This window comes from Podarcis cretensis (genome assembly GCF_951804945.1).
Source record: "Podarcis cretensis genome assembly, chromosome: 8".
NCBI classification, from domain to species: Eukaryota; Metazoa; Chordata; class Lepidosauria; order Squamata; family Lacertidae; genus Podarcis; species Podarcis cretensis.
The window spans coordinates 89,647,433-89,670,678 of NC_137177.1; the positions used below are offsets into that span (position 1 = coordinate 89,647,433).

Here is a 23,246-nt window from a genome sequence, read left to right on the forward strand (position 1 = left end):
TAATGTTAAATGGAGTGTGGGGTTGCAAGATCTGAGAGAATTGACCCTGAAATCTCTTGCCGCTTTGAGATTGGGGTGCATGCAACAATATGCTCCTTCCAAGTTCAGAGGTGGATGCCTCTGAAAACCTGTTCCTGAGTACCATGTGCAGAGAGGGTGACCATGCACACCGATCTTGTTCATGCACTTGCCAAAGGCACCTAAAGGTTGGTGGCTGTGGAAACAAAGGCTTATCTGCCTTGGGAGACAATGAAGTACCTTCCTAATTTAGTCAAAAAGAGCCCTGCAGAACACGACAAGTTTACCGCACTCTGGAATAAGATGCCAGTGAAGGGAAAAGGCCTTTTAAAAATCTGCCTCTTGATTTTGGTGATGCACAAAATCGCTTTGCTGGGGAAATAACTACTGTATTTGAATTCGGTGGAGTTTCATTGGTCTGGTAAATGCATTTTAAAAGTTCGAAGCTGTGGCTGCACACTAGGTGGTTTATTTCAAACTCACTTTCCTGACACTGGAGTTTAAATAAGAGCCTGACAGACTCTGGAAGAACACAGCTCTGTCCCAGCTTGGGAGTGAAGCGCTGTTAGGCTGGGAGACGTCTTGGAGTCAAATGTCTTTTCCTACCCAGATCAGTGTGATAAGTTAAATATTTTTTGGTTGACTGCTGTCCACATAGTTAATCTGAAAGTAAGGAGGCTCATGCTCAGAGGAGTTGGTTTTCAGGCCAGGAGAAGCTGGCTGCTCCTTTAACATTGAGGGCTTTTTAAAAATTATTTTTACAATCTGGAGGCTGCTATGCATACTATTTGTTTAATGAATTAAGAATCACTTCCCACAAAACATCCCAAAGTGAATAACAACAACAACTACAAAAAAAATGCCAATAGAAACATCAACACTAAAAAAAATGTGTAACTGATACATAAAGAACAGAAGTGTTTTATTGTTGGCAGCCTGTCAACTGTCAAGTTATAACATACGAATTAAAGGGGAATCAGCAAATACTATATTACAGGTGCTGTGGGACGCAGGGGGCGCTGTGGGTAAAACCTCAGCGCCTAGGACTTGCCGATCGCATGGCCGGCGGTTCGAATCTCCACGGCGGGGTGAGCTCCCGTTTTTCGGTCCCAGCTCCTGCCCACCTAGCAGTTCGAAAGCACCCTTAAGTGCAAGTAGATAAATAGGTACCGCTTTATAGCGGGAAGGTAAACGGCGTTCCATGTGCTGCTCTGGTGCCGGTTCGCCAGAGCAGCTTCGTCACGCTAGCCACGTGACTTGGAAGTGTCTTTGGACAGCGATGGCTCCTGGCCTCTAGAGTGAGATAAGCACACAACCCTAGAGTCTGTCAAGACTGGCCCGTACAGGCAGGGGTAACTACCTTTACCTTACATTACAGGTGCAAGCTCCAAAGGTGTGTCCAACCTAATGCCTTGATGGGAAAGCTGACCAAAGAGCTGAAAGGGCATCCAGGTGGCATTGGTTTTGTTGCTGGTGACTTTTGCTTTATAAAGGTAAAGGACCCCTGACAGTTACCGGTAAGTCCTGTCGCAAATGACTCGGGTTGCGGCGCTCATCTCGCTTTCAGGCCGAGGGAGCCGGCATTTGTCTGCAGACAGTTTTTCCACGTCATGTGGCCAGCATGACACTGGTGAAACCAGAGTAGCGCACGGAAACGCCGTTTACCTTCCCGCTGGAGTGGTACCTATTTATCTACTTGCACTTCCATGTGCTTTTGAACTGCTAGGTTGGCAGGAGCAGGGACCGAGCTCACCCTGTCACGGAGATTTGAACCGCCGACCTTCTGATTGGCAAGCCCAAGAAGCTCTGTGGTTTAGACCACAGCACACCTGTGTCCCTTTATACATGCTTTACACAGTATGTTAAAAAGGAAGGAACAGACTCATGGACAGCTCTGGAGGGGACCTGTTTGGGTAAGACTAGGACTATGTCCACACCAGACATTTAAAGCACTATCAAAACACTTTTAACAGACATGGCTTCCCCCAAGTATCATAGAATTGCAGAGTTGGATGCAGGAGCGTCGTGTGGGGAGGCTAGAGGAGCAGTTGCCCCAGGCACATTTTTGGGGGGGTGGGCGCATTTTATTCCTTGCTGCCCTGCCAGCCGCATGCTGCAGTGCCGTTGTCCACCTGCAGCCCTTGGCAAGCGCAACAGGCATGCTCTCAAGTAGCGCACTCATGCTGCTCTGCCAGCCGTGCCCTGCTTTGCGATGCTGCAGGGCTGCCTGAGGAGGATGCAACAGATATGCTCCCTTCCTGTTCAGGGCACATGCCTGTTGTGTCCTCATGCAGCTTTGCTGCATCTCGGGGCAGGATGAATGCACCCTTTGGGTGCATGCCTGCTGTACCCTCCAAGGGCTGGGGGCAGGCAGGGATGCAGCACAGCCTCGCTTGGCAGGGGGTCGGCAGCGGTGTGGGCTGGGCATGGGCTTCATTCACCCTTCATGCTCTGCCCCCTGGGTGAGTGCTCCCCCTGGGTGCACAACCACCCTCCTGCCCCAGGCACCACCACACACACTATGCCGCTAGTTAGAAGGGACTCCCTGCATGCAAGAATCATAGCTAAAGCATCCCTGACATATGGCCATCTAAGCTCTGCTTAAAAACCTCTACTAGGGAGTCCACCACATCCCAGTACAGTGGTACCTCGGGTTACAGATGCTTCAGGTTACAATTAAATTCTTAACCCAAGTTCTTAACCCAATGTACCACTGTATTGGGTCAGAACAGGCTTCCTCAACCTTGGCCCTCCAAATGTTTTGAGACTACAATTCCCACCATCCCTGACCACTGGTCCTGCTAACTAGGGATCATGGGAGTTGTAGGCCAAAAACATCTGGAGGGCCGAGGTTGAGGAAGCCTGGGTCAGAATCTACTTTCCTATGATTTAAATCCATTGGTTTGGGTCCTCCCCCCCCTCTGGAGCAGGCAAAAACATGCTTACTCCATCTTCTGTGAGATGGCCCTTTATATATTTGAAGGCAGCTATCCTATCACCTCAGTCCCCTTTTCAAGGCTAACATTTCCAACTCCCTCAACCATTCCTCATGAGGCTTGATTCCTCTGGGAGTTGTAGTTAAGGGTGCTGAGAGTTGTTAAGAGACCCGTGTTTCCCTCGCTGAGCTACAATTCCCACAGTGGTTTAACTGTCCCGAGGGAACTCTGGGAATTGCAGCTTTGTCAGGAGAACAAGGTGGTCAACTAGTAGGATGTGGGCAAAGATGGAGCCAGCCATTTTGATATGGGTATGGGGGACATGGGTATAAAAATGCTTTAAGAGGAAACAATGAAATGCCAGGGTTCATAGAATCATAGTTGGAAGGGACCCTGAGGACCATCTGGTCCAACCCCCCTGAAATGCAGGAATATGCAGCTGTCCCATATGGGGAGTTTAGTGAGCAAAGCCAAAAGGGAGTAAGGAATTAGTAGAAGTTCTGCCTCTCCTATCTTTCCCTCTGCTGCTTTCCCCATCTCTTCTATGTGTGCTTGGGGGGGGGGGGGGAGAAGAACTGGTGACTAGCACTCCTCCAAAACAAAAATAAAAAAAATCATTTCCCTTGATAAAATTGAGTGTGTTGAGTGTGCATTCCATAGATCTGAGGGGCAAGGTCATATTCTTTGCAGTGTTGCCAGATGACAAGAACATTGCTACGATCCTCACCCTCCTACTCACTGGCAAGCCCCACAGAGCAGCACAAATCAAGATGCAACTGATTTAACTGCAAAGTGTGTGACGAACTGCTGTACTGCTTGTTGTTGTTTAGTCGTTGAGTCGTGCCCGACTTTTCATGACCCCATGGACCACAGCACGTCAGGCACTTATTTTATGAGATAATACTGAACTACAGTGGACCTGTGATGCTGTGTGTGGGCGTAGCTGGGGGTAAATCCTGGCTATGCCCAGGGTGATGTGCAGATCATGTAACACACAATCTCCTCTTCTGAGCAAAACTTTTGAATTTTATTTTTCTTGATTTTTCACTTACATTGTATGTATTTTTGGAAACAGCCATGCTCCCCCCCCCCCTTCATACACTTCATTGGGAAAGGGCGCATACGCCTGGTTAGAAACACTGCCCTAACCTAGCATAAAAACCCAAGAAGAGTCTGCTGGATCAGCCCAAAGACCCATCCAGTCCACTTGACACTGAGATGGTCATGGTGTGATTGGACGGTACCACTTTAATCTGCAGGTGGTGGTGGTGGTGGGGGGAGACCTGTAATTGAATGGATGCTCTTCCAACCCTCAAAAATTTCAGACACATAAAAGTAATATTATAGTGGCCAGGTTACCTCTTTCCCCCCTGATATGATGCTACTATTCTGTCGTGCATGAAAAGCACTTGAGCCCCTCCTGGACGTCTGGAGCGGCCCAGCACGGCCACACTTTCACTCCCCCCCCCTTAAAAAGCCCCTGAAGGCTGCGGCCCTTCGCCCCTTTCCAAGGTGGGCTTGGTTGGGCAGGAGCGGAATCCCTTGGCGCTCATGCCCAACAAGGGCCCTGGTGGGTGCACGTGTGAATGGCTCATGCGGGAACAGGCTCGGCTCTTCAAGAAGCTGAAGCATTTCTAGAGCGCGGCCACTTTCCGGAGAGCGCGTGTGGCCCGAACAAGTTTTTAAAATGCCCGTCGAGGGTCCTCCGGCTTCCTTTCCTCCTCTGCCGCCCTTCCCTCGCCCCGCGAGAGGGGCTGGGAAGCGCGGCTGAGGCGTCTCGTGTGGAGGCGCGGCGGGGCCGGGGAGGGGCGCGCGCCGAGGGCTGCACCCCGGGGACCCTGGCCCTCCCGCTGCCTCGCCCGGAGCTCCTTCCCACACGCGCGCGTGGGCAGGAGCGGGTCACGGAGCTGCAACTTGGCGAGCCCGAGGCGCGGCCGCTCCGGAGCAGCGCGCGCCCCGAGTCTGACTGGCACGGCGCGGGCGGGCGGGCGGGCGGCGCTGAGTCAGCCCCGCGCCGGCAGCAGGCCGCTCGCTGCTCCCCCCGGCCCGGCCCGGCCCGGCCCAGCCCCCGCCCAGCAACCGCGCGGGGGGGGGGGGGGAGAGAGAGAGAGGCACCTCCAGAACAAAGAAGCAGCGGCAGCAGCAGCAGCAGCAGCAACGTGCGCTTCCTCCTGCTCCGCCGCCTGCAAGACGCTTCCCTCCGCCGCCCCGCCGAGCAAGCTGCAGGCGGGGGCTCCCGGCCTCCCCCCCCCCGCCCCAACGGGCCCGATCCTAGCGGTTCCCCTTCCCAGGAGGCGGCGGCGGCGGCGGCGGCGGCTGGTGCTGGTGGTAATCCAGGGCTCCTTTGTGTCTTGGGCGGGGGCGGCGTTTGGAAGCTCCTTCTGGGGGCTTGACCAGCCGAGAGACTCGTTTGCCCGGAACACAACCCGCTCTTCTCTGGCGGAATGAGAGTCTTTTAGAAAGCAAGAGGAGGAGGCAGAAAAGTTCTCTCAAGCTTTGCCTGCGAAGCTTCAGGGAGGAAGGTCCTTCCACTAGGGAGTGGATCTCGCGTGGGGGTGGGGTAGGGTCGCGTTTCTAAAGTTTTAAAAGGGCGTTCCCACGGAAGAGCTTCCTTCTCAAAACAAATAAAAAACGACACTTTTTAAAATTTTTGCTGTCTTGGAAACCCAAGAGTGCTGTGTTGCCACCAGTTCGATGTGGAATGAGCTTGGGCTGACGTGTGTATCCAGCCTTGATGTGCTGCATATGGAGGGGGTGCTGTGAGTAATGGCCCCCACTCCCGCCCCATTCCTCTTTAGGATACTTTGCTGAGGAAGTGTGACTTTGGACCACCAGGTGTGGAGGCTCGAACTGAACTCTCTCCTGATACTCACCCTGTCCAAAGTTCTTTTCTCTCCAGGATGGTCCATGTTCAGAGCACCTCTGACCTCTGTTGTCCTAAAGATCCCAGCATTTGGGGGTGTAGCACCCTGGGAAGAGAGAGAATATCGGGAAAGAAATGTAGATGAAGTACAGCAAGGAGAATAGTATATCTTTTTTGTTGTTGGAGCGAGTTGGACTCATTAGGTGACCCAAATTATTCACCAAGGTGTTTTTGAGATCTTTGTTCTGAAGAGGTACAAAGTCTTGCACAGCTTCATGCCAGGGCATCACCCTAAACTGGCTCCATTGCCGTTCTCTGCCACTGCAAAGTCATGAAAAAGATCTATTTAGTGCCGCCACTTAACAGCACCCTGGAGGGGGCCTGTCGCTCCCCTGACTACAGTGAGATGCTGAGCACAGCCAGCGGTGGCTCCCCAACCACAGTGCAGAATGAGGGTTGCATTGGTGTGGACTCTGCCTCCCAGTCCCGGAAGAAACGAAAGCGCTGTGGGCTCTGCACACCTTGCTTAAGGAAGGAAAACTGTGGGACTTGCACCCATTGTGTGAATCGAAGAACCAGCCACCAGGTCTGCAAGATGAGGAAATGTGAAGCTCTGAAGAAAAAGAAACTGGGGTGCATGAGAGAGGTAAGTGTTCCTCTTCTTAGACGTTTGTTTGAAGGGATTCCTTCTGTTGCCGGGCTTCTGTGGCACTGCTCAGTCTGGGAGTGACGGGAGCCCCGGGACCCTTTGCAATATTGAAGAGGATGTGCATTCTTGGATTGTGCCCAGTTGCACATGATCTGTGAGATGTGGCTCAGCTCCCACTGTGGCACTGGCAGAAGTGTGGATCTGGGACCACTGTGGGTTCCTTGCGTACTTTCAGATGCTCTGTGAAACTACAGTGAGGGATAGCGTAAGGCGGTGGCTGAAGAGCGAGAGGTTTCTTAGGAGTAACCTGAGAGACAGCCCACTTTTCAGTGTAAACTTTTAATGTTTAAAAAGAAGTGGCTGCTATCCTCTTCTGCAAGTGACTGTGTTCAAAGAATGGAAGGGGAATGAACAAAACTGAATGGACCAGAATTTGATTCCTGGGTGGGATGCATTTTGACCCAGGCACTTGTTGAGGTGGTGGTCTGCAAAAGGGTGAGCAAACTAGAATTGTGGTTGACTATAGAACATAGTTGGAAGAGCCACAGCTGTGTGCCATTTTGAGGGTGGTTCATGGGGTGCACTCCTCTTACTGTGTTCTGCTTTGTCAGTCTCCCTAAAAACATGTGTCTTGAAATGGTTGCTTGTACTGTATAGTTGGGCCAAAACCCTCTTGGGAAAGCCTCTAAGTCTTAGAATGATAGAATGGTAGGGTTGGAAGAGACCACAAGGGTCATATAGTCTAGCTCCCTGCAATGTAGGAATCTTTTGGCTAATGTGGGAGTTGAACTCACGACACTGAGCGTAAGAGTCTCATGCTCTACCAACGGAGCTATGCTTGCTTTCTTACTGCCAAAGTGAGTGGTGGGAGCTTCTAGAGAGCAGCTGCCTGCACGTCAGTCTGGATACTGTAGCTCATAGCTGGGTACAGTGGTACCTCGGGTTACGGACGCTTCAGGTTACAGACTCCGCTAACCCAGAAATAGTACCTCAGGTTAAGAACTTTGCTTCAGGATGAGAACAGAAATCACGCGGCGGCGGCGGCGCGGCAACAGCGGGAGGCCCCATTAGCTAAAGTGGTACCTCAGGTTAAGAACAGTTTCAGGTTAAGAATGGACCTCCAGAATTAATTACGTTCTTAACCCGAGGTACCAGTGTACCTTGAAACCATCTGCTGCCCTTCCTGAAAGTGAATGTTTATTAATAAGGGATTCCGTCCGTATAAAGGTAGTTGTTACATCATGGTTAGCAATTAGACACATGATGTTCAGCCAGATGGGAGGTGTGTCATGAATTGCTAGTACCATGACATAATAGCAACTCATGTGGGTGGAAGACTTTAAGCTGCTTCCTCTTATCAGAGTATGGGATGCTGTAGAAGCAGCATAAGCAAACTACGCTGCTGCACAACGCCACTTCTAAATGAAGGCAATGCACTTTCAAAGTTGATTTTACTGGGTAGTATGGTGGCACATGCTGGAGGTCATTGCTCTGTGGCTGCTTTGCATGTGATTCAATGTTGAGATGCGGCCATGGGAAGTTGTAATTTGCACAAGACTCTTTTCTGTTCACTTTTTTCCATGTGAAGGAGACCGCGGTTCCAGTGTTAGAAATTAGTCAGGTGCATTTTGTGACCACATGGAGATTTCTGGATGCCAGGTTGCAGACTGACATCTCCATCAGGCAGGTCCTTCCAGCTTCCTTAAGCAAGTAAGCAGAATAACTTATTTATTGCATTTATATCTCACCTTTTTCTCCAAGGAGTACGTCGTTTACTCCCTTCCTCAGTTAATCCCTACAACAACCCAGTGAGGTAGGTTAAGAGGCTGTGACTGGCCCAGGGTCACCCAGTGAGTTTCATGACTGAGTGGGGATTTGCACCCTGATCTCCCAGGTCCTAGTCTGGCACTCTAACCACTACTCTACACTGGCTTCCTGGAGTACCTCTGCTATGGGGCAGCTATATGAATTAAGTAAATAAATAAATTTGGGGAAAGCAAAATGTAACTCAGAGAAGGATCTGAAATATTTTCCTTGAAGCTTGAATTTGTTTTATTCTGGATTATTTTATTTTATATTATATTTCAATGTGTTGTAAATGGCTTTGAGATTTTTGCTTTAAAATATAAAGCAGGATGTAAATGAAATGAAGAAGAAGAAACTTCATTGGTGAAAAAATGGCACCTAGACATTCTGTTGCGGCGACCGTAACCTAGGTTTAAGGTGTCATTTGGTGATTAGTTTACACTTCTGAGTTTCTAATACCGCTCCTTGCCCAACAGAGCAGGTTGTTAGTGATTGTTAATTTCTCTTCATGGAAGGTTAAGTGGTAACACCTCGTTCACCTTCAGCATCTGGCTCTTCTTGTAATTATTATTATTGTTACATTTGTTATCTCAGGTGTCAAGGTAAAGAGATGTGTCTTCAGCATTCACCAAAAGTCATATAATGAAGGTACCAGAGGCATCTCTGTGCAGAGTGAATTCCACAGCAGAGGCTGCCATAGAAAATACTACCCCCAAACTTTGAAGGAGGTAGAGCTACTATGTGGGCCTCCTCTGCTGTGCTTAACACCCTAGAGAATCTGTAGGGAAGGAGGCAGTTTTCCAGCTACCGGTATTTGGAGCCAAAGTCACTTTAGGCTTTACACTTGAGCATAAGCACGTTGAATTGGGCCCTGAAATGAACTGGCAGCCAATGCAGCTGTTTTAGAACGAGGCTATAGGAGGCAACCCTAGCCAGTTAACTGACCACTGCATTTTCAACCAGTTGAAGTTTCCAAGCCATGGAAGGGCAACCAAAATGGTCAAAGGCCTGGAAACGATGCCTTATGAGGAACGGCTAAGGGAGCTGGGCATGTTTAGCCTGGAGAAGAGGAGGTTAAGGGGTGATATGATAGCCATGTTCAAATATATAAAAGGATGTCACATAGAGGAGGGAGAAAGGTTGTTTTCTGCTGCTCCAGAGAAGCGGACACGGAGCAATGGTTCCAAGCTACAAGAAAGAAGATTCCACCTAAACATTAGGAAGAACTTCCTGACAGTAAGAGCTGTTCGACAGTGGAATTTGCTGCCAAGGAGTGTGGTGGAGTCTCCTTCTTTAGAGGTCTTTAAGCAGAGACTTGACAACCATATGTCAGGAGTGCTCTGATGGTGTTTCCTGCTTGGCAGGGGGTTGGACTCGATGGCCCTTGTGGTCTCTTCCAACTCTAGGATTCTATGATTCTATGATCTTTGAGGGCAACCTCACATAAAGCACATTGCAATAATCTTGTCTGGAAGTCGTCAAGGCATGGAGTACTATGGCCAAGGCATCTCAGTCCCAAAGGGGCTGTAGCTGATGAAACAGCTGCCGCTGCAAATACACATTTGTAGGCTCCAGTGACAATGTTGGAACAGGAGTACCCCCAACCTATGAACCTGTTCCTTCTGGGCGAGTACAACCCCATCCAGAACAGGCATTTCCTGGATTTGAGAACTTGGAGCACATTACATTTGTGTCTCTTCAGGATTCAGCCTCAAAGTTTTTGCCCACATCCAGCCCATCATTGCCTCCAAACACCTGTCTAGCATCTCAGGCACCTCTCCTGATTCAGATGGAACAGAGATGGGTGTCATCTACATATCTGTGACACCTCACTCCATATCTCCTGATGACAGCTCCCAGAGGTTTCATATAGATGTTAATAACATGATAGGCAAGATAAAAGCCTGTGGGACACCACATGACAACTCCCATCAATTGCATTGGACAGTGCCCCCATCACTATTTTCTGAAGTACAGTGCCCCCAACCCCCTTCTCCTTGAGCTGCTCCATTATACTGTGGTCAGTGGTATCAAAAGCTGGGGAGAAGGCATGAAGAACGAGGCAGGTCCCACTGCAGTCAGATTGAAATGTATCCCATTATTCAGCCTCCTCCAAGTGTGCTGGAATCTGGACAGCCATCATCCTCTTGAACACCTTGCCTCAAAAAGGGGATACTTGCCACTGAGTGATAGTGGCTTAACCCTTCCGGGTCCAGGCATATTCCTATAGACTTCTGTTTTCTCTTGCAGACAAGAACCTAGGCGAGTGAATCCTCAATTCTTTTAGACAAGAGTAGATGTGTTCGAGACCCAACCAGGCATGGTGGAGAGAGAGAATGAGAGAGAGAGTGAATGAATGGAGCACCTTAACTTGATCATTTGCATATTCTAAAAAGCAACTTCTTTGATCTTTTAAGAGAGGGAGAGAAAGAAAGTTTTGTGGTTGCCATGCACAGAAGAATGGCGCATGTTGAAGGATGGTTGTGTCTGCATGAGGCTGCACTGTTTGGGGCTGCTGTTAAAGACTGTTTGGAAACTTCAGTTGGCTCAAAATATGGGTCCAGAATGCTATTGGGAACCTAGCAAATGGATATGCAGTGGTACCTTGGTTCTTGAACTTAATCTGTTCCAGAAGTCCGTTCAACTCCAGAAACTGTTTGAAAACCAAGGCACAGCTTCGGATTGGCTGCAGGAGCTTCCTGCACTCAAGTGGAAACTGCTATGGACATTCGGCTTCTGAAAAACATTCAATAACCAGAACACTTACTTCTGGGTTTTCAGTGTTCGGGAGCCGATTTGTTCAACAACGAAGCCATTCGAGAACCGAGGTACCACTGTAATGCCAATCTTATTTTATCAACTACATTACTTCTGGGCTCATTTTTAAAGTGCTGATGGTTTTAATGGCCTGGGGTCAAGTCAATTTTAAGTGTCTTCTTTGCCTAAGTCGTGAGATTGGCATTAGGAGTCCTGCATCAACTATGAGGTGTAGGACCTTTTATGAGCGGCAATGCCAAAACTTAGTAGGGGTCCCCCTGGAGAGATCAGCTGGGCCCCCCTCTTTTCCTCCTTTTAGGTGGACTTGAAAGCCTGCCTCCCCTTCTGCTGTTAGTTGCAATAGTATTCTGTTTGTAATACAGTGGTACCTCGGTTTACGAACTTAATCCGTTCCGGAAGTCCGTTCTTAAGCCAAAACGGTTCCTAAACTGAGGCACGCTTTCCCTAATGAGGCCTCCCACCGCTGGTGACCTTCCACCATTCGGATTCCGTTCATAGACCGAGGTAAAGTTCTCAAACCAAGACACTATTTCCGGTTTTGCAGAGTTTGTAAATCAAGTCGTTCTTAAACTGGGCTGTTCTTAAACCAAGGTACCACTGTAGTAGGATTGCCTGTTATATCTTTTTAAACATTATCTTGTTTTAATTACATATGAGATTGCCACTGTTTACTTTGATGCACACCACTTTGGATGCAAATATATGTGAAAAAGTGAGGTTTAAATTGATGTAATCTGCAGTCAAGGGACTTGGCTGATTGGTTTGGGTCATCCTGCAACCATGTGCTAGCATGACTCCTTCCTTACTGTGGTTGTGTGCCTTCATTCTACAAAGTAGAAAGTTCCATCTGGATGTCATGATGACAGAAACTGTCAACTGGTGGTTGGCGCTGCCCATTTTGGAGGCTAGAGCGCGAGGGAGATGGTTTTGTTTGTGTAGGGCAGGGCTTGGCAGATAATCTTAAGATACAGTGGTGCCTCGCAAGACGAAATTAATTCGTTCCGCAAGTTTTTTCTTCTTGCGAGTTTTTCGTCTTGCGAAGCACGGTTTCCCATAGGAATGCATTTAAAATCAATCAATGCGTTCCTATGGAGACCGTCCGGGGACAGAGGGGAAGGCGCGCGCCTTCCCCTCTGTCCCCGGAGATTGTGGGGCTGGCAACGGGGAGAAGCGATCTTCTCCCCGCCGCCCCTTGCTTCAAAAGAGGTCCGGGGACAGCGGGGAAGACGCGCTGCGCTTCCCCGCTATCCCCGGAGCTTGTGGGGCAAGCTTTGTTTTGCGAAGCAAGCCCATAGGGAGATGCGTCTTGCGAAGCGGCTAAGAAAACGAAAAACTCCTTCGTCTAGCGAGTTTTTCGTCTTCCGAGGCGTTCGTCTTGCGGGGCACCACTGTACATAAGGATTTACTGATAGATCTCTGGGTGAGTTGAAGCAGATAGGCCAAGATTTCTGACTTTTCTGACGTCCAGTTTATTTAATAATGCCAACAACAAAATGACTTCCAACTCCAAAATTATATTGCTGTGATGAAGAAAGCTGGGGAATAACCTGTCATCTGGCTGGCCGCTCTGAAAACAAGATGCTAGAGAGATGGGCTGCTGGCTCTTACTAAGTTCTGAATCAGGACTGAATTTGTGTGGGGCAGCTCCACTCAGTTCTGCCTCTCAAAGCAAAGTCCTAGGTTCAAAATTCTTTTCATTCAAAATGTATGTCTCTTGCATTTGGATTTTGAGGTTCTAGTAAAGAATGAAGTACATCCCATAAATCTGAAAGTTGTTCCACTCAGGATGGCAGGGAGTTGGTGGGTGTGTTTGCAGTTGCTGGTGCACTGGCAGGCATATACCAATTGTCTGGTCAGTAAAACCACAGCAGGGATTTGGGCCTAATGTTTTTTGAAGCAGTGAGGGTTTTGTTTAAGTGTGTGTGTGTGTGTGTGTGTGTGTGTGTGTGTGTGTGTGCAGGTTGTGGTTAAGGGTTCCTTGCCCACTCACTGGCCTTGCAGCCAAGAATTGCCTCCCTTGTAGCCTTTTGAGGTGGGAGGAGTATCTGCTATACTTACCACCTGCGTATGTTCTGTGGGGGTTTCCCTCTTATTCCCTGACCTATGAAAACTGAGACAGTGCTGTTGTTGCTCTGCTCTTCTATGCTAGAAGTAGGAGGCATGTGGAGAGAGAATTTCTGTGAAAGGGAGACTTGAAACTAAATTTAAAACCTCTTGTGACACTTCTGCATTATGTAGTTCTGCTTCTCAGAGAAAGGAAACTCCTCTGTTGGTGCTTTTTTGTCTTGTAAGCCACTGGTGCTGGCCTTCCTGTCAGTTAGTGACTAATTTTCCAATTTTTGCATGTTGCATTTGTGCAGCCTGAGCAAAGAAGCACAGGCAGGAACTTCTGACTCACAACATTTACCTACTTGGGAGGAGAGAGGGAGGAAGGTACTGAAACGCCTAGGGCCACCTTAACACGTTATGCCACGTGCTAATCACCTGAGGACACTAGAAGAGCCTAGCTGCGGGATCAGTCCAAAAGGACCCATCTAGTTCAACACCCTGTTTCCACAGCGGCCAGCCAGAAGCCTTCTTAGCACAGCAGACACTGTGTCAGTCCTATAATCTGAAGGTCCTGAATTCAAGCCCCAGAGAAGGCAAATTGCAGCTTTCTCATTTGGACAGCTGGTGTGGTGCAATGGTTGACCATGACCTGGAAGACCAGGGTTCAGATCCCTTCTTGGCCATGAAGCTCACTGGGTGACCTTGGGCCAGTCACCATCTTTCAGTCTAACCTACCTCACAGGATTGTTGTGGGTACAAGATGGGGGGGGGGAACCATATAAATCATCTTGAGCTTCTTGGAGGAAAAGGTGGTATAGGCATACATACATACATACATACATACATACATACATACATACATATGCCAGCCAGCCAGCCAGCTACCAAGCTGGACCTGAATGCAACTGCAGTGCCCTCTCCACCTGTAAGTTTCCCAGTCCCTGGTAATTAGAAGCATGCTGCCTCTGACACTGGAGAAAGAACATGCTCATTGCTAGTCGCCATTGATGGTCTTGCCCTACATCCATTTGTCTGGTCCTCTTTTAAAGCCATCCGCATTGGTGGCCATCACCCACATTGGTACTTTAGTTGAAGTTTGACTTGCATGTGCCCACAAGTCAAGTCCCCCAAGAGAGAATGCCACTCTAGTGTGCGCCACAGCACCTGTGCAGATCGTTGGGAGGCTTTGTCCCAATGCTTGTAATCCAGGGAGGAAGCAGCAGCCCAACACTGTAGCACAACTGGGCCTGTGGGACCCCTTACCCACATTTGTGTGCTCCGTCCATGGAAGGTTCAGAGGATGGCAACAGAAGAGCAAGCCTTTATGGTGGTAGCCCCGTTTGTGAAATGCTCTCTCCAGGGAGGGAATGATGCCTGTTGCCATCTCCATATAGTTTTAGGTGCCAGGCAAATACTTTTCTTTTCCCTTGGACTTTTGTCCCTTAATTTGAGGGACATTGTGGCTGCTTTTGGTGAGGTGGGACATGTAGTCTAGTATTTTTCATATAATTATAGAATTATAGAATTGGAGATGGAAGGGACACAAAGGTTTATCTAGTCCAACCTCTGCAGTTTAGCTGCGTTTTCCCATCATTTTGATACTGGTGGTGTCTATAGGTTTTTATTGTTTTAAATTGCTTTTAAAGTAAGTTGCTTTGAGTTACCTCTGTAAGAAAAGTGACAAACACATACAATTCTTCCTCCTCCTCCTCCTCCTGCAGATTTGCCATGCCTGGTCTTCCTGCTAATGATGCCATTCTTCCATAGAATCACATTGGTTCCATAGAATCATTGGTTTGGATTGTGCCCTCTGGAGCAACAGAAAATGTGCTTTGAGCATGTCCCCCCCCCCAATGCTGCTTGCTGAAGCATGTACTTTCCCTATCTCAAAGTTGGAGACACACTTTTACACCAGAGAAGGGTTCTTTTTTTTGGGGGGGGGGTTTAGAAACGACCCACCTGTGGAGGAGCTCCCCCCACCCCAGCACCTCTCAGCATGACTCAGAATTGCTCTGACGTCCAGGAGCGCACAGTTCCCCACTGTACCACTTGCCCTTCAACACGGTGGCTGCCGACTGTAGGTGGGGGTTGGGGGGGGGAGCCAGCGTGGTTGGGTTTAACAGGGTATGTGAAACGATGCACATGATTTCACAGCACTGCCAACACATCATCCCATACTTACTAAGCACACCGGCTCACGCACCAGAAATATGGTACATTGTCAATTACCAAATCCGCCCACACAGCAGATCTGTGAGCAGGTCAACACTTGCCTTTAAAAGCTCGCTTGTGACGACAACAAGCACAAGAAGCTTCTGTGTCTGTTTCCCCCTTTTTTCTCTTTTTCCCCTCCCTCCTTTTCACTTTCCCTTTGCCTTCTCTTTTCCTTCCCAGCCAGAGGCAGCCAAAGGCATTTGGCTCCTGAGCCAGAAAATCTAAATGACATCATCCCTGCCACCCCTCCCCAAAAAAGTTAAAATAATGAACTCCATTATTTGGTGGGGAGGGACCCTCAGCTCAGTGGCAGAAAACATGCTGTGAGCGCAGAATATTCCGGTTCATGCCTTGGTATCTCCGGGTCAGGCTGGGAAAGATTGAAGCCAGAGACTGTGGAGAGCAGAGGATGCTGCTGATCAGTGTGGGTGAAGGGTGGGAATGCCCCCACCCTGCTAAGGGCCACATTCTGTTGGGGGCAATGTGTGTGTGGGGGGGGGACGCTTTCAGGATCATCAGCTTTCAGTGTTACGTATTGAAGTTCTCACCCTAGGCCAGCAGGGGGATACTGTAGATAGTTTCACTCAGGTCTGCATATGCAAATAAGGGATCAAAATCGACGTTCAGTGATTGGATAGTTGCAGAAAGTTGTTACTGTTGCTTTGTAGTTGAACTCTATATAAGCAGGTTGGCTGAACCCTTCAGTCCAGTTCTGTTCTGGCCTGTGAATAAACAAGAGCTGTCTGAAGAATCGCTGTGTCGTTTGATATGTTCACCCACAACTTAACAAGTCTCTCTCTCTCTCTCTCTCTCTCTCTCTCTCTCTCACACACACACACACAGCGTGCTTCCATCCATCCATTCACCTTCCTTCTCTCTCTCTCTTCTTCCCCTGGAGTGGCAATTAGGGTTTTGTTTTCAGTTTTAAATTAAAAAAGCTCACATTGGTGTCTATGGAAGCTCCCCCCACTCTGTCCCCAAGCCTGATTGCCACACTTGGGAGTTAGGTGGGGTTTTTATCGTGTTGGCAGTGTGTGGCAGGGTGGGGAGCAGGGGGTTAACATTGTAGATTGAGTGGAGCTGGAAGCATCTGTGGGCTAACTCATGACAAGACAGCTGCCTACATTTTGAGCACAATTGCTGACAACTGGCTCTTTCTCTGCCACCCCCAGAGGCAGGCCGCCTCAGCTAGCCTTAATGGTGCGCTCAGTCCTGTCCCCAGATTTGCCTCATGCTCTGGACATGTTTATGCTCTGTCTCTGGCTCCTCCTGCCCTCCCCCAAATCAGCCAGCGGTGTTTGGAGGCAGAGAAAGTTTAGTCTGCCTCAAGTCTTACTCCAGAGGTGTGGCGTACACTGGCTTGCAGGCAGAGGGAGCTAGAGACCCTCTCTGAGACTTGGCTGTGCCACAGTTTTGTGGACCTCACACAAGTGTCCAGGATGTGATTGTTCAGTGGGTTTTGTGCCGGTGACTTGGGGGCTGGCAGGCAGGGATTCAGACCTGGTGCACCACCAATTGTATGATGACCTGAGTCTTGATAGTTGCAAAAGGCTCACCAAGTCATGGACTGAGGTCCTCCCAAGTCCTCCATCACTTCTGTTATGGAGACACAACCTCTTTTAAAGCTTGGGGACAGAGAGGTGTTCATTAAAGATTTAAGCCAGTTGGAAAGCTGTTTTAAATAGCATCCTTTTCCTTTCAAAAAACTCTGGAATTTGTTGCTGTGTGTTGAAACTTGGGTAAGCTGGCAGGTGCCCAGTTTTCTTAGATGGGAGCCATGATAGTTGATAAATCGTTTTTGAAACGGATTTCAGTGTGTGGTGTAGGCATGTCACATGACCTTTCTTCCATGGGAGGTCCAGAAGGTGGCAACACAAGAAAGGGCCTTTTCTGCAGTGGCTCCCCACTTGTGGAATGCTGTCCCAAGGGAGGCTTGCCTGGCGCCTTCATTGCATATCTTTGGGCACCAGGCAAAAATGTCTCTCTTTAACCAGGCCTTTGGCTGTTTAACATTCTATACCATTTTAAATGTGTTTGCGGGAAGGGGATTAGTGGCTTGTTTTTGTTCTTGTTTTTATTATGTATTTTGTGGTCTTGTTTTGTATTTTTATGTTGTGAATTCCCCATGATCTTTGGGTGAAAGGCAGTATATAAATTTGATGAAAAGTGAATAATAAAAGGTAGGGTTATTGTTGTTGTTACAGCAATTATACACTGAGCTGTGCTCCTTCCTGTGGAGCAGGAGGAAGGAGGATGCAGAATGAAGCCTCTGTTTCTATTTGGCACTGTTCAGACATAGTGGCCAAGCCATAGCTTGTTGTGTTGTGAACAGACTTCAGACTCACCTGCTCCAATCTCTTTCCAAACCTTGCCACCCCCCCCCCATCTAGTTTAAATAAGCTGAGGGTCTTGGTGAACCACTGAATTTTTTTCTTCTTCCTGTTGTAGCAATTGCAACACACTGTGCTAGTTGCAGTATGACTGTTAATTGTATTTTTAATTGCCTCTTTTATTTCTTACATATTGTGTTACAACTTGAATTCCAGGGAACCTTTTCCAAGTGTCTCATGTTCACCCTGGCCGTTTCTAGTATATCCTGCTCACCTTGTGGGCAGACTGGGCTGCTGAGTACTTACAGATGCTCTGCAAGCACCTCCATAAAAGCTCATGGACCACTGCTGATCTGCAGGTTTGGGAGCCCCTGGTGTAAACCATAGTTTGTAATATCCAGATTGGGGAAACCACGGGTTGCTTAAAACAGGAAGGGAATTGTAGCTCATGGTGTTGGGAGAGGGAGTGCAGTAGTGTTTTAATGACAGCCAAACCATGTTGTTTGAACCAGGCCTTAACTTTTCTCTTTAACCGTTGTGAAAGTTTATTTGCTGGTGGAAGTAAGGTATTGTTGGACAGTTTCTGCAAATCAAAATTTTTGTTGGGACTGCTTGCACTAAACTGTATATGTTTGAGAATTCACAAGTGACTTGGAAAGCTGTCACAGATTCATTTTTAATAATATATTGCAGGGAAGAACTATTTAAATAAGAGCCACCAGAGAAGGATTGGAACAACTGTTAAAGCACTTTTGGTTTTTGAATACACACTCCAAATCTAGCTGTCTGTTTCTGTCATAAATAGGTATTTGGCTTAACCCTTGATCTTACATGTACCGTATTTTTTGTCCTATAGGGCGCACCGGCCCATAGGACGCACCTCGGTTTTTTTTTTTTGGGGGGGGAAATGAATTAAAAAAAATTATTCCCCCCCCCCAGCCGCGGCTGCCACCCCAAGCCTTGTGCACGCCTGCCCGAAGCACGGGGCACCCTCTGGAGGGCTCCGCATGCTTCGGGCTGCAGGCTGCCGCCCCAAGCCTCAGGAGGTCCCGCCGGGCACGCAAGGCTTGCGGACACTCGCCCCAAGCACGGGGAGCCCTCCGGAGGGCTCCCCGTGCTTCGGGCGACAGGCTGCCGCCCCAAGCCTCGCGCGCTCGGCGGGACCTCCCACCAGGCGTGCAAGGCTTGCGGACACTCGCCGGGGCTGCAGGCTGCTGCCCGCAAGCCTTGTGAGCCTGCGGGAACTCCCACCGGGCTTGCAAGGCTTGTGGATAGCTTCCTGAAGCCTGGAGAGCGAGAGGGGTCGGTGCGCACCGATGCCTCTCGCTCTCCAGGCTTCAGCGAAAGCCTGCATTCGCCCCATAGGACGCACACACATTTCCCCTTCATTTTTGGAGGGGAAAAAGTGCGTCCTATGGGGCGAAAAATACGGTATATAGTGTTAAAATCAAGGGGGCTTACTCCCAAGTGCCTGGTTTTTTTATTATTTAAAGAAAAGAATGATGTGTTTAGCACGCCCCAATTGTAGGACTTCACCTCCACCTCGGTTACGACTTTCTTCCTGATTCTATTGCCAGCCAACTTTTAAATTGCTGTTTTTCCTTCCTTGCACAAAGTTCCCTATGTGCATATTGAAACTGTTTGAAATCCTCACAGTAGGCAAAATGGGTTAATTTGCATATATAAGTACACCAGATATTATGCAGCACATTGAGACAGGGATCAAAGCTAATGGAAGCTCAATCATCTTTGGTCCAGTACCAAAGAAAATGTTTAAGAGGTGTTGATAGTGTCTATTCCTCCAATCTAGCTGCTTTTTCTGAGGCAAACCATGAAGTTAAATGGTTTAACACAGCAGCTTTATAATACCTTTCAAAGCGTGGGAATACAATACCCTCATTCTCAGCTCACAAAAGGTCAGGAGCCAATTCTTGCCATCTGATCAATATTAAATATCAATATTGCCATCTGACTCACCTTTCTGAAAATGCTTTATGTTTAAAAAGTAACAATGCACCCATGGGTCCCTGGGCATCAAGCCCCTTGTACTCCTGTTTGAAGGATAAGTTGGAACCCCCAAAAGCATTGCTTCTAGCATAATAGAATCATAGAATCATAGAACTGTAGAGTGGGAAGGGACCATGAGGATCATCTAGTCTAACCCCCTGCAATGCAGAAATATTTTTGCCTAATGTGAGGCTTGAACCCATAACCCTGAGATTAAGAGTACCATGCTCTACTGACTGAGCTGTCAGGTTCCTGTCAGGCAGCCCATTCCCTTCATGTCCTCCTTGTGAGCTTCCAATGATGCATCTGGCTGGCCAGTGCTGGAAACAGAATGCTAGATTATTTATTTAGTCAGTTAAAAGCATTTTTATCCTGCTCTTCAGCAAATAATAAAATACAAATGTGACCTTAGTGTGGCTTTATAAATAGGCAACAGCAGTTTACTGCAAAGCCCAGCTTTCAGTTGCCACTCATTCAAGGACCTGAGCATCCTTGGCGAAGTGCTGCTGTTTTCACCTGTACTTTGCTCTTCAAACAGTGCACAGAAAATGCTCACTTTCAAAAAGCAGTTCTCTGCAACTGCCCAGGAGTAGCAGTATTATCCCTACAGATCCTTGCGAGGCTTTCTGTTACTTCCACATCTCTCTCTGAAGCCAAGAGATTTCTGCAGAGATTCACCACCCACCTCTCCCCTTCTTGCTGCATCACTGACGTCCCTGGCTGTTTTGAGAGTGATGCTGTAGTTGGGAAAGTGCGAGCTGTGTTACCATGCCGACAGTGCATGATGATGTTTTCAGATTGTCTAAAATTGCTTTTTATCTGGCAAACTCATATTAGTGTGGTGGCTGGGTGGTTTCATGCCAGGCAGTTTACAGGGTTTATGTGTGAGTTTGCCAGCTGCGTAGGGAATGTGAAAATAAGTTGGGTCCATCTTTGCAAAAATTTGATAGGTAGTGATTGTGGCTTGCATAAATTTGCTTTCATTCCTGTGTCTAATTGCCTTGTTGTACACTGCCATTATATAAACAAATGAAGAATAACTTGCATCTGAACTTCTGTGTGTGTGTGTGTGTGTGTGAGAGAGAGAGAGAGAGAGAGAGAGAGAGAGAGAGAGGCGTTTCATAAATCTGGAATAGATCTGACTAATCATCTGGTCCCCAAATCTTGATGTGATACATCATGATCATAGTGAAAGTACTATTTTTGGAGTGGATTGTTTTTAGTTGTTGTAGTTGTGTTTTTTTTTAAAAAAGAAGTGCACTGCCAATCCTGTTCTCACACATTTCCTAAGCCAGGATTAGCCAAATGCCCCCTAGATGTTGTTGGACTGTATCTCCCATCATCCGTGACCATTGAGCATGCTGGCTGTGGTTCCAACAGCATCTGGAGGGCACCATGTTGACTAACCTTGCTCCAAGGAGCTGCATCGGCACACCCTCTGATTGCTGTGTAGCTTGTACAGTATTGACCAGAAATGATGTATCTCCAGCTCTGCAAATATCATGACAAGAATCATGTGTCTTCTGCTCTCTCTAGAAGTGTTTTATTAGGTCCCAGCAATGAGAGACCCAGAATGTTGGACCACAGAAGAGCCTGATGGATCTGACTAATGGCTCATATAGTCCAGCATCCTGTTCTTAAAGTATCCAATCAGATGCCTATGGGAAGCCTGCAAACAGAACCTGAGCACAACAGGACCTCTCCCCTCCTGGGGGTCCCAGCAACTGCAGACCCTCCAACATTTCTCCAATGAAAACAGGCATGTCCCATTTAATAATAATAATAATAATAATAATAATAATAATAATGCCCTGCCCATCTGATTGGGTTGACCTAGCTCCTTTGGGTAGCTTCCCATGTATATAAAGGTAAAGGGACCCCTGTCCATTAGGTCCGTGGCCGACTCTGGGGTTGCGGCGCTCATCTCGCTTTATTGGCCAAGGGAGCCGGCGTACAGCTTCCGGGTCATGTGGCCAGCAGGACTAAGCCACTTCTGGCAAACCAGAGCAGCTCAGGGAAACGCCGTTTACCTTCCCACCGGAGCGGTACCTATTTATCTACTTGCACTTTGATGTGCTTTCGAACTGCTAGGTTGGCAGGAGCAGGGACCGAGCAACAGGAGCTCACCCTGTCGCATGGATTTGAACCGCTGACCTTCTGATTGGCAAGCCCTAGGCTCTGTGGTTTAACCCACAGCGCCACCCGCGTCCCTCCAATGTATATAAAAACAGAATAAAACATTAAACATCAAAAAAGCTTCCCTATATATGGGGCTGCCTTCAGATGTCTCCTAAAGGTTGTATAGTTACTCATCTCCTTGGCTCAGGGGGTCAGATAATGCCATACCCTCCAACATTTCTCCAATGAAAATAGGGACATCCTAAGGAAAAGTGGGACATTCTGGGATCCAATCAGAAACCAGGTTGGCTTCTGCAAATCTGGGTCTGTCCCTGGAAAACAGGGACATTGGGAGGGTCTGCAATGGGTATTGAGAAGCATTGCTGCTTCTGACTGTGGGGGCAGAGCAGAGCCTCCACCCTGCTTGTGGAGTTCCTATTAGGGCACCCGGTTGGCCACTGTGAGAAATGGTAGATGCTGGACTGGATGGAGCATGGTTTTGATCCATCAGGGCTCTTACGGTAGCCATATGCATCACCATGAGTTGGGTGAAATTGTAACGGAAAGCCAACTTTGTTCCAAAATTGTTGCTCTCTCTTTTGGAGTGACTGTGTATCCTTCTGGTTATATCTGCTCCTTAGTCTTAAAACTGTTGGGTTAAATGCCAGCCTTGACACACTGGTAACAGCTGAGATTTATGTATTTGTTGTGCTTTAGTCCATGCCTGCAGAAGAGTTCTGTGTAACTCAAAAAAGCACTTCTATCATTTTATCATCACAGTGCTTGCTCTGTGTTTTTTCTTCTGCTGGACTTTGGGGCTATAAAGGGTGGGTTTTAGCAGAGCTCTTTCAGTGGGGCTGTCACGGGTGTTGTTTAAATGCAAGGGGAGGAGACATACAGTGTTTCCGTAGCGAATAGGGGTGATTTTCAGCTGCTTGTGTGTTAGAGGCAGGCAGGGGCCATGGACCTCTGCAAAAGAAAAGAGGAATGGGTCTTCTCCCCCTCCCCGCCTGTTTTGTTCTAGAGGTCACTATTGATTAGAGGGGAAAAGGTGAATGACCATGGCTTTTATTTATTACAAAAGATCACAGTGGGGGATCTTCACTGCAAGAAGCAAGTACTCACTGACCCATGAAAACCTGTCCTCTCCCCACCCCACACCCTTTCCCTTTTTACTGCATCGAGACTTTCTCATTTAAACATCAGCTGCTGTCCACATTGAGGTGCTGGTTAATGACTAAGCAGCCACTCAGCCCCAAAGTGACTTCATTACTTTTCAGGTGATGGCAGTTGGGTCAGTGGTAAAGCTCATGTCTGGAACAGGGTGTATGAGCCATTAGTGTTGAGTTCTTTGTTTTTGGTGGGTCCAGTTGCTCTAAAGTTTGGTTGTTTGTGTGGTTTTGAAACCTACCTAGTTCATTGCAGAGACAGTAACTGATTGAGATCATAGAATTGCAGAGTTGGGAGAGACTCAAAGG

At 48.1% G+C, this 23,246-nt stretch overlaps 1 protein-coding gene across 1 annotated transcript in view; it reads left to right on the forward strand.

Moving 5' to 3' along the window:
- The first annotated feature begins 5,509 nt into the window (after positions 1–5,509).
- Positions 5,510–23,246, forward strand: part of TET3 (tet methylcytosine dioxygenase 3) — a 111,725-nt gene continuing 93,988 nt past the window's right edge. The window contains exon 1 of the mRNA XM_079987407.1: positions 5,510–6,463. Coding sequence (XP_079843533.1) covers positions 6,149–6,463 — 315 coding nt within the window. The 5' untranslated portion in view covers positions 5,510–6,148. The remainder of the gene's footprint in view (positions 6,464–23,246) is intronic.